Here is a 12,132-nt window from a genome sequence, read left to right as displayed (position 1 = left end):
GGTAAGGTTGTTTTTAAGTTGTAGTCTCTGTCCTCATAGGGGTATAGAATTGATCGACGTGAACATGATGCGATTTCCCAAGTCTGTTTTTTGTTGAATTTTAAACTTTCTCCATCACCCACAGAAATGATACTCTCAAATTTCAGATACTATGGTTTTTATAGATTAAATATATAACCTAGAAGGTAGGCTATATAACTTTTTGTACACCTTAAGGAGACTTCATATTTTAAAACTTTCAACTTCCAACCATGCAGAGTGACAGGAGTGAACTTCCAACCATAAAGAGTGACAGGGTTCTTTCATATTCTTAAATATTTTGGAGTATATATTTTGCTTTAGAGGGATTATTATATTGCCCTACGTTCTTTGAAGACAGGATGTTCTTAAGGTTTTTCCCCTTTATTTATTCATAAATATATTTATTAATTTACAGTTGTTCCCCTGATAAAGTAATTATCAAGTTTATAGTTGTAGGGTTTGACAATCAAGCTGATATTCTTAAAGTGGTCATTCTGTCTAGCAACTTTAGTAAAACCTGAGAATGATTCTTAGTGCTAGACTATTTTTTTTTTTTTACCTGTGTTAAAAGTGTATTATTGTTATCCTGATGGTAAAGATGCAATATAAACTTAGCCCTGACAGTATTTATAACATTGATTTTTTTACACTCAGCATTTGACCTTTATGGGTAAGGCATTCTGGCACAGCACATTTTTCCATTTGCTTCAAATATTCATAGGCAAATATTCAACAGGCACTGTCAGATTTTCATTTGTTTGTTTATTTTGCTACATTTGTTCTAGGTTGGTTCTTACTTGAAATCTCCAAAATTCCCTATTTGGATTGTTGGCAGTGAAACTCACCTCACCGTATTTTTTGCCAAGGTATGCTTATAGCAGGATTTTTTTTTTTTTTTTAAGTATGACATCAGGCAAACAAGTAATATAAGTCCATATTTAGTTTGGATCTTTGTGCAAACTTCAGTGTATTCCCACTAACAGGGGGATTATTCCAAAATCTAAAAAAATGATACTGAAGAAAATATTGTTACACTGCTCTAGTTTTGCAATTATTTCAGTAAAATCTGTCATGATTTAATTATAATTTATTTACCTTTTGTGACTTGAGAGCTTTGGCTTTTGATATTTTCCAGAAATCACTCTGTTATGGTGAAAATAACTGAATTTAAAAGTTTTAGGTTGCTCTTTTGTAAAGAGGATAAGAATCTAATTTATGTAATATAAAATAATTTTAGTTACAACATCTAGGAAAACATTGTTAAATACATGAATAGTTCAGTGGTATAGAAATTCTCTTTTAAGATGTAATATTTCCTATAATTTTAATGTATACGGGGTTACAATATTGAAATAGATTAAATGTATTTGAATATGTTTATTTTAAAATTCTTAAACCTGTTTCTAAATCTCAGCCTTTAACTATAGTATTTCTATGTCCACAGTGGAGTGGTTAAGAGCTTTGGAGTCAGACAGACTTCATTTGAATCCCAGCCTTGCCACTTCTGAACGTCGTTCAGCCTCTTTTTCCCATGTCTTTAAAATAGTGATTTCTGATAATACCTAACTCTTAGAATTGTCATCAGGCTTAAATATAAGATATTTAGCAGCACCTAGAGCAAGTTATGTGCCCAGGAAATATTGGCGGTTGCCATCATCACTGCCATTTTCATTATTCTGTATTCCTTAAACATGGGGGTGCCTAGATGCAGTTGCTGATGTTGGAAAGGGAGAAAATATATAATTGTGTATTTTGAAGTTTCTTATTTCTAGTGGACTTTCCTGATTACCCCCATATACTTTTTTAGGTTGTACTTGTTAGTGTAATTTTATTTGTGTCTGAAAGAAGACGAATTGTATAAATTGTACCAAAAACTTAGTTTTGTGGATTCTATTTCCTCATTTATTACTGTATTACTTTTTTTAAAAGTTTTTTTATGTTTATTTACTTTTGAGAGAGAGAGAGAGCACAAACGAGGCGGGGAGGGGTAGTGCAGAGAGAGAGGGAGACACAGAATCCAAAGCAGGCTCCAGGCTCTTGAGTTATCAGCACAGAGCCCTGTGCGGGGCTTGAACTCATGAACTGCAAGATCGTGACTTGAGCCAAAGTTGGACGCTCAACCAACTGAGCCGCCCAGGTGCCCCTTATTACAGTATTACTTTTAATGTGCTGCCAAAATCTAGATAATGGATTTAGAGCAAGATCCATACTTAACTTTTCTTAAACAGAAAAAGCTATGAAATACAACTAAAAGTACAGGCTTTTATAGAACTACAGTACTAAAAGTACTGACAGGTTACATTGAGTCTGAGAGCTTTTTCTGTTTATTTCCCTCCTAAAGTAGAGAAGAAGTTACAAGCACAGTGTAAATGACAGAAACTGAACAACTTTTAATTCCAGAGGGAGGATTTCACCATTTGACTAATTTTTGTGTAAAGTGTTCTGAATTTCCAGAATAGAAAATCAGTTCCAATTTACTTGCAAAAATGTATTTTCAAGCCAATTATTATTTTTATCTCTAGCTCTGTTTTTTAGCATAGGAAAAGTAATAAATCCTATGAAACAGTAAAAGTTTCAGATATAAAAGATAATGAGATGAAAATATTTTAAATCTTAAATTTTATGTTTGATATTCAAAAGTGATTTTTGTTGTCAACAGAAGAGACTTTACAGGAGGTAAAATAGAAGCAATAATGTCAACCGAGCTACATAAATATGCAGGCATTTTGTATTTAAGCATCTAAATGTTAGGTCTGTTGAGAAGAGTCCCGAAAGTGAGTGATACCTACATTTCTATGAAACATACACTTCTTACCCATCTGCTTGGTATTTTCTATTATCCCATAGCGTTTGGTCCATTGTGCAATTGCTCGTATCAGGCAGTGCACAGTTCTTGCTTCCCAAGCGTGTTTCTGTGTCTTCCGTGGTCAGCAGTGAGCCCTTGTGGGCAGGGGCTTCCTCAGTCATCTTACTCGTCGGCCTCAGCCACGTGCCACAAAATGTCGAGTTAGAGACTTGAGGATAGAGAGAAACAGAAAGCCCTGCCACATCAGTTGTAGGCCTGGCAAAACAAGCTCCGTGTACACCTCCTGAGTCAGACAAGGTGTTTGAATCTGTCTTCATTTATTTGCATCCCCGGAAGCTACTCATAATCCTGATAGGAGAAGGCACACCCGCATGAAGTGATTGGAGAGAATTTTATAGTAAGATTTCAGGTTCTTCAGCTATAATAGGTCTTAAAAATCACCTATATCAAGCACCTCACTTCTCCTTTAGAAGTCTTGAATTTTATACTAATTCTTTTGATACCTACCTTTGTATCTTTGGATCTGATATATAGTCTGGCACATGGTGCAGGGGATTCATTAGTTCAGTGAATAAAGCCTTTGCATGAATTTTCCACACTTGTTCCAGTGATATTTATATCTTCTAAAAATACTTTTTCATGACTCATTCTGAAGCTTCTTAAAAGTGTGGGTAATTCCTTTTCACTGTGTTTAAGAAAACATTTTTTTAACATTTATTCATTTCTGAGAGAAAGAGAGCGCAAACAGGGGAAGAGCAGAGAGAGGGAGATACAGAATAAAAGCAGGCTCCAGGCTCCGAGCTGTCAGTACAGAGCCTGACCTGGGGCTCAAACCCACGGAACCAGGAGATTATGGCCTAAGCCAGAAGTAGGACGCCGAACCGACTGAGCCACCCAGGCGCCCCTACTTTTCAGTGTATTTTAAAACAACTGAACTTAGGTTGCTTGAACATGTTTTTTTTTTTTTTTTAAAAAGAGTTGCAAGTAAAGAATTTTTCCCTTTGGAATAAAAGCTGGAAGATTACAGAAGTAGGAAATGAGGCCACTAATACTTGATTACACTTATTAGATCCAGTTTAAAAACATTCTTTAGGGCGCCTGGGTGGCTCAGTTGGTTAAGCAGCGACTTCAGCTCAGGTCATGATCTCACGGTTCATGGGTTCAAGCCCCACTGACAGCTGTCAGGCTCAGAGCCTGGTGCCTGCTTCGGATTCCATGTCTCCCTCTCTCTGCCCCTCCCGCTCTCGTGGTCTGTTTCTCTCTGTCTCCTAAAAATAAACGTTACACAAAATTTAAAAAATAAAATAAAATTTTAAGTACAGTAATATTTATATAGAAATAAATATTTCTATATAGTATTTGCCATATAGAAAATACTGTAAATTCTGTTTTTTATAAGATCTATGATTTGATCATTCTTTCTTAGATATTTCTATATTTGAACAGGTAATTTTGGCTTTGTTTTTGTTACTCAAAAAGTAATTCAGGGTTTGTTATTTATTTTTGAGTTTGGGTTTGTTTTGGGGGGGGGGGGTCATTCACTTTATGTTCTATGGCCTATAACAGCAGCTTAATGTAAATGTTGGTGTCTTTTTCTGTAAAACTCATAGGATTGTATGGATGTGTATTTCACATGCTGGCTTCTTTGTGCTGATTATGATTAAGTAAAAAAGTGTGTTTTAAGGTCACAATCTTCAAAGTAATCTGTAATTTAGCATTTGAAAATGCCTTTGAAAAGCAGTATAATTCTTGAGGTGACACACCAGAGGTAGTAAGAGTTGCAACAGTCATCATTCGTGTGTGTACTCATTGGTCAGATATTTACTGGGCATATAGTATGTGCCCAGCATCGCACCAGGTGCTGCAAACAGTGGTGAGCAAAAATAGATGTGCTCCTGTTCTTCCAGAGGTGTACATTCTAATGGGGGGGGGGGGGCATTAATCAAAGAATCACACTTAATAGAATTATAACAGTTACAACTATGATGAGGGCTGACAAAGCACAGGTATATAAACTGTAAGAGTTTATCTTAGTTTTGGAAGTTAGGAACGTTTCCTTGAAGAACTGATGTGTCTCTCAGATGAGCACTCTGAGGCCTTAGTAAGATTAGACTGTGGGAAGAGGAGAAAAGAGCTTTCCCTGGACAGGAGATAGTCGGAGTACAAGACTATGGTGGGAACCAACTGAAGAAGAAGAGCGGGAGCACGGAGAATTTGAGGGGCAAGGGCTACGATGAGGCTGCAAAAGCAGGTCTTTGACTTAGGAAGTCCGTTCAAAGAGTAATGACAACCAATAGACTTGTTAAAAGTAGGTGGTGGGAATAGTTGTGGGGGGGCGGGGTAGGAAGAAAAGAAACAGGATTAAATTTGCATCTTGGAAAGATGACTGTGGCTAATTGTGGAAAAGAGACATAACCTAGGGAGTGGGTAGGGAGGACGTCTGTGGTATTTCCAGTAAGCAGGGAATGTGGTTTGGCCAGGGTCATGACGGTAGACATGGATGGAGGTGCATAAATTTGAGAGAGCCATTCCTGAGTTAAACTGACAGGCTTGGTGGCAGATTGGATTGGATAGACGAAGGGTGGAGAAAGCTAATGAGATGAGTGTTCTTAGTGATTAATCTTAGAGCCTCAGAAAGAGCCCAGCAGCTTTGCATTGTTGAATGCACCCACTCGTGGTTAAAGCAATTTATTTTTTGTTGGGCCAGTTGACCCAGTCAAGAGGAAAGACGGATACTGCAGTTTGCGGTATCTCAGTGAGACAGCCCGGCCAGATAACCCCACAGTGAGGTTTACAAGTCCTGCCCACATGGACAGTGCTTGAAATGCTTACATGGAAAACAGAAATCAGAGCAATAGGGAGAAAGGAACTCAAGATAAATTAAAGAAGAAGAAAAAAAAAATGGATTTGGTGTAGGGCAGTGTAGGGATCAAAAAAAAAATTTCAAAAAACCAAAAACTGTCAAAGAAGTTACTATATCCATGAAACTCTGGAGGCTGTGAGAAAAGAATATTTGAAGGACTAATAAGGAACTGAAAGACAAATTGGAGAAATCTCTCTCCTAGATCGTTGGCAGTAGCTTCCTAACTGATGACTCTGTCGTTGCCCTTCGAGGAGCTGTAGGATCTTCTCAGTTCAGCAACTAAAATGACCCTGTTAAAATGTAAGTTACTTCATGTTACGCTTGTGCTCAAAACCCTACATAGGCTCCCCTGTGCTCAGCGTAAAGGCCAAAGTCCTTAGAATAACTTAGCGGCCCCACCTCACCTCAGCTGATTCCCTGTTGCCCCTCTAATCGCATTTCCTACTGATCCCCTCCTGTCGTGCTTGGCCTCCTCACCGAGCTTTGCCGTGGCTCCGAAATGCAGCGAGCCCTTTGCACTCGCTGTTGCCTTCGCCTCAGCTGCCTGTGTGAAGGATTCTCTTCTTCCTCCAGGTCGGTATTCACATGTCGTCTCCTTAGGAAGGCCTGCCCTGGCTCTCTGCCCCTTGCTCTTCCCCCCTTTTCGTTGACATTCTCTCTCTCACACCTAGATATAGATCCACTTTAATTGAGGTGAAATTCATACAACATAATTAACCCTTCTCACGTGAACAATTTAGTGGCTTTCAGTACGTTCAGAGCGTTGTACAACCACTGCCTATAACTAGGTCCAAAACATTTCCATTGCTCCAAGATAAAATGGCATAGCCATTAAGCATGGACTCCCATTCGTTCTCTCCAGAGCCCCAGGAGCCACCCATTTGCTTTCAGTGGCTGAGAATTTACCTATACGGGATATTTCGTGTGGATGGAATCATACATGTGGCCTTCTGTTGGGGATCCTCCCACTGAGTGTAATGTTTTTGAAATGCAACCTCCTTGTAGACTGTATCCTCACTGCTTCCATCCCGTGGCTAAATGACACTCTGTTCTCTGCAGACAACAGACTTTGACTCTTGTGGATGATGCTGCAGTGAAGGTTCCTCTACAGGAACTTGTTTGAATCCCTGTTTTCAGTTCTGTTTGGTAAATACCTAGAACCGGAATGACTGGATCATATTGTAATTCTCTGGTTAGCATTTTGGGAAACTGCCTGTTTCCACAGCAGCTACACCATTTTGCATCCCAGCCAGCAGCGTACGAGGTTGCAAGTTCTTGTACGTCTTTGCCAACACATGTTATTTTCCTCTTTATTATTATTATTATAACCGTCCTAGTGAGTGTCGAGTAGTCATTGTGACTTTGATTTGCATTTCCCTAATTAGTGACTAATAATGTTGATCTTTTTTTAAATAGACTTTTTGGCCTTTTGTATATATTCTTTGGAGAAATGTCTGTTCAAGTCCTTTGCCTGTTTTTGAATTGGGTTGTTGGTCTTTTCATTGAATTGCAAGAGTTCTTAATATATTCTGGTTTTAGGCACATACTATATATTTTACTTGTTTTATATATTATCTATCTTTCTCACTAGTAAGCTCTCTGAAGGCAGGAATTTTGTCTGTTTTATCTCCTGCTGTTTTCCAGTACCTAGAACAGGGCCAGACACAGTGTTGGTGCTCAGTAAACTTTTGTTGAACAAATGATTGCATGCAGAAAACACTGAAGATCTGTCTCACCAGAAATTGTGATACAGCTGTGTTGGGATTCGAACACGGAAGGAGATGGGGACGTAGGAATGCTAAGTTGTCTTTGATCATAAGAATTCAACATATCCGTAAGCTTGTAAATCCAAGAAATAACGGTTAGTGTGTGCATTAACTATATGGAAACTAAAACAGAAGAACTTGCTTCTGCTCTCCTAGCTGATCAACTTAAATACACACACCTAGGCAGATTCTTTCTCCAGATTAGTGAATAAAAACAGCTTTGATGAGTATTTATAAATAAGCATCGTCACATATCCTCTATCATATTTAAAATTTATGTTCATAGTTTGAGGATGAGTGAGAAAATTGTTCCTGTTCAGTGAGATAACTTCTTAACTGTCTGTTTTGGTTTTGCCTTTTGAGATGAATAGCTTACTTTTAGGACTCTTACATATATTAATTTATTTTAAAAGAGGTGTACAATTTGTCATTATAAATTTGAGTGCCAAACTATTTACTTAATAAAGTTATCCCTTCATATTGGAGATGTCCAGTGGCCCAGAATTTACCTTTTTTAAAATTTTATCGGAGCCCTTTTCCTGACCCATGGAGAGATTCGTTCAACACATTTTGTGGGATTAGAAGAGATTTTTCACAATTCAATTTTATTTAAAAATCAATGGTAAAAATAAATTTAATAATTGACTTTTATGAGCAGGTTGTTAAAACTTCAGATTGATTATAACTATCTTTTTAATATCATTTAAGTTTTTAAATTTATCTCCCACATTTTATAAGTCATCGTACTCTTCCATCTGACATAGAAAAAGTGACCTTTCTTATCTATGTCTGAGAAACAACAAAAATGATCTTGTATTATTTGATGTATCTTAGAGAATGTGGTTGCAAAACATACATGGAAGCAATCCTGTGTAAGTGGGAGTTTTATACTAAGAGGGAAGAGCACATAGCCTGACTGCAGGGATCTTACAGGAACCTAGTCATCAAGCAGCAGGAGTCCCACAGAACCCTGGGAAAAGGGGATGTGGGTGAGCTAACTGCAGTAGGTAAAGGGACTTCTTCAAAGAAGGAAACTTAATTTCCGTTAAGTAGGGTGGAGAATTCTCCAAACAAGTCATCTGAGCCATAACAGAATAAAGTTTTCTGTACATTGTGAGGAAGCAGGCCTTGTAGGTATGGATAATATGTTAAAAATCATCATACCAGTGTACTTTTTTTTTTTTTTTTAAATTCTAGTGCCATGGTACTTTTGATAAGCTTAAAACTTGCAAACTTACTGAACAGGTAAAAGAAAAGACTTTGCACATGCTTCAAGAATTTAGAACCTATATTTAATTTTTTTTAAAAAGAGCTCTTATTATTAAAACAATGCTATGTAACATTTGTTTTGTAATATGTTAAATCGTCTTTTAGGAGTCAGTTCTTTTCATTCTGAAACATATAATTTAAATGCCCAAATACTACCTGACACAGTCAGTATTTGAGCATTTCTCCTCCCATCTTTTCCTTCTCTCCAACCATCATTTTTCCCTTTGATTCTTTTTCTTTTTTATATTTTGGCTTTAAGATTAAAATTTTGGGATCATTTTCATAATTTCCTCTTGAATTGCAATTATGAAGTTAGTTTTCAAAGCAAATTTGAAAGCAAGGGTTTTACATTTGAAAATACGATACTTTTAATTTTATTAAAATTGTGTATAAAATAGTAGACAAAATAAGTTTGTCTCTTTTGTTTTTATTGTGCATTTCAACCTCGGTGTGGGATGATAGCTGCTGGTTCAATATAAAAATAGCTGGAACCTACCTATAACATCTAGTTTCATCTTTGGAAGATCAGTGACTAATTTCCTTGGTAATCCATTTCATACTTTCTTTTGAAGTTGGAGAGATGAGTTTTACATCCCTTTCTGTCCTCTTTTGTGGTTATAAAAAGGTCTCTTTGTATGTGTAGAGTATCACCTTTGACCTTTCCTGTGATAAAGCAGTTTTCCTTTTAGTAAGAACACATGAAAACACATTACTGTTTCAGCTCAGAATATATAAAGAAACTGAATTTAATGCGAAGGAGAAACAAAACATGTAACTGTTCCTCCATGAGCCGACTGCTCTTACTGTAGTATCTGTTACTGGGAGACTGTTTAGAATTCTTTTTATAGAGTTAGCTCCTTTTGTGTGTTTGTTCTTTGGTGTAACATTAGGACAACTACTACAGTTGAGTGTTAGATTTCTTGTTTTAGGTATTTAAAAATTGGACAGCTCTACTTCGCCAATAATACATTTCTCTACATGTAATAAACATAATTTTAAGGGAAAATAGTAAAACAACGCTTTATAGACTTTGCTATAGAGAAATTCACCTCTGTGTATCTTTCATTGTTGAGTCAAAGTCCTGGAACTTGGAATACAGTTAATTCACAGTTGGACATTCTGTAACACATAAAATGTTATAGTTGGGGTTTTGTTATATATATTAAAGCAGTTTCGCCATCCCATCCATGTATCCGTTTTTGTTTTTTTGGTTTTTTTTTTTTTTGCTTTTTAAGATTTTTAAGTAATCTCCACCCAGTGTGGGACTGAAACTCAAAAAAAAACAAAAAACAAAAACCAGAGATCAAGTCACATGCCAGCGAGGCACCCCACCCTATCCATTTATCTTAAGTAACTTTGTGAATTTGTGCTTAGGTTTCAATGCCCTGCCTTCTCTACTGCAGAAAGAAAATGGATTTAAGACCTACTTATTTTTATAGTTAAGGTCATAACTTGTCATGTGACTTTTAACAACTATCTTCAAACATAAGAATAGCATCTGTTATTTCAACAACTTGGAAAGTTTGGGTAGAAGTCTACATGAATTAACAATTTTTAGTTATGTGAATTATTGAAAAACTATGCATCTTTAACCACAAACTGTTTCCTGGCTGCTTAACAAACACCCTTTGAGCTAGCCCTCATCAGCTAATCTGTAGGGTTATGCCAGCGATTGTGCCATCATGATAAAGCTTCTGTTTTGTACCTGACTTTTTTCAGAACTCTTTGAAAATGCATCATAAATATTTTTACCTCCTAAAAGTGACAATTAAATTGCTCTTATGTTCTCTTTCCTACTACTCTGAATGCCCTTATGCAGCTGTTCCTGTGTCTGGTTTTTATAATTTTTAGGAATTTCCTTTTTATCTCAGTCATGTCAACTTGCTGACTGAAAGCAGTCCCTCTTTCCCTTTCAATTAGTTTCTAATAATTTTTTTATTACATTAGAACCCAAATAGTTGTCCAAATAAGATAAAATATCATTGATAGAAAGGCCTAAAGGAGTTTGGTCATCAGTTAAGTCTATGTTTTGTTTTGTTTTGTTTTAATTTTTTTTAATGTTTATTTTTGAGAGAGAGAGAGAGAGAGACAGAGCGTGAGCAGCAGGGGACAGGGGGATAGAGAGAGAGGGAGACACAGAATCCAAAGCAGGCTCCAGGCTCCGAGCTGTCAGCACAGAGCCCGATGCAGGGCTCACACTCACGAACCGGGAGATCATGAACTGAGCCACCCATGTGCCCCAAAGTCTATAGGTTTTAATTAGAATCAGCATTGATACACTTCTAGGTGTTTATTTATAATTCATGAAAATAATTATAATAAATAGACTTGATAGAATGGAGCAAAAGGTCTTATGTATTTATGTATGATGGTGTTAACAAGTTTATGATTTTGTTTATGTTTCTTTTATTTATGTTACCCTCTGCCTAGAATGTGATTAAAATCCTGCTCATTATTCATGGTCCAGGCTTGAAATCTTCAGTGTTGGGACTCCTGTTTCTCTTTCTCCCTTGTTGCTCCTGTATTTTCTTCCAGCTTTCTACCTTCTTGTGATCACTGATACTACCTGAGATTTATCTGTTTTCCCACAGGACCCAATATAGCTACATTACCTATATTGCACTAAGTACTGTTGAAATGCAAAGATTAATAAAGAACGCATTGTAGTAGTTTTCTCTTTACATTTACTGAGCATTGCCTGTGCCAGGTATTACGCTAACCGTCTTACATGCATTCGTGTAATCCTCAGTTCACCCCTGTGAGGTAAGTACCATTTCTCGTCAACATTTTATAGTCTGGGGCCAGTGAAAAATAACAACTCCAAAGTTAAATGCTAGTGAGCACCAAAGCCAGGATTCAAACTCAAATCTTCTGACTCCTTAGCTTTTAACGACTTCTGTCCCTTAGGTATACAAAAAGCAAATAATTATACAAGAGTGGAATAGAGACTGGAAGAGGGGAGAGGTACAGAGGATATGATACATGAATTAAAGGACATAAGTTTTTGACTTAATATGAAATGAGGGCTATGTTCTAGGTTTGGAGAAAAGATTAAGCAGAAACACAAGAGATGAGGGAGGTGACGACAGTCCATGCTATATTTGGGGAATAGTAATGGGTTCAGGATGGCCGAACCAGACTAGTTGCGCTGGAAGATTAAGAAGGAAGTAAAGGCTGGGATCAGATACAGGACCGGCTGGAATAATCATTTATTTCCACACCATCTTTGGTATACTATGTTTGCATGCTTATCTTGATATGAAAGGCTTAACCTGAATACCCAAGGCATGAATGTAAGGCATGTTCGTGGAAGTAGAACAACTTTCATAATGAAGATTAAGAATGTTTCTCTAAAGTTGTGATAAAACTGAAGAATATTAGAACTTTGAGTACTGTGACCCCTTTAT

The 12,132-nt window shown here is 36.9% G+C and overlaps 1 protein-coding gene across 4 annotated transcripts in view; it reads left to right on the top strand.

Annotated features, from left to right (window-relative positions):
* The window catches only part of MINDY3 (MINDY lysine 48 deubiquitinase 3), a 95,837-nt gene that overhangs the window by 43,115 nt on the left and 40,590 nt on the right, over positions 1-12,132 (top strand). For 3 of the 4 annotated variants that reach the window (XM_043563434.1, XM_043563436.1, XM_043563437.1), the window contains one exon: positions 807-887. The exons of the other annotated variant lie outside the window; for it this stretch is intronic. In XM_043563434.1, coding sequence (XP_043419369.1) covers positions 807-887 — 81 coding nt within the window. The remainder of the gene's footprint in view (positions 1-806; positions 888-12,132) is intronic. 4 annotated transcript variants of the gene reach the window in all.

This window comes from Prionailurus bengalensis, chromosome B4, assembly GCF_016509475.1.
Source record: "Prionailurus bengalensis isolate Pbe53 chromosome B4, Fcat_Pben_1.1_paternal_pri, whole genome shotgun sequence".
In the NCBI taxonomy this organism is placed as follows: Eukaryota; Metazoa; Chordata; class Mammalia; order Carnivora; family Felidae; genus Prionailurus; species Prionailurus bengalensis.
Note: the sequence above shows the minus strand (reverse complement) of the source record. Positions and strands in the feature narration are given on the sequence as shown.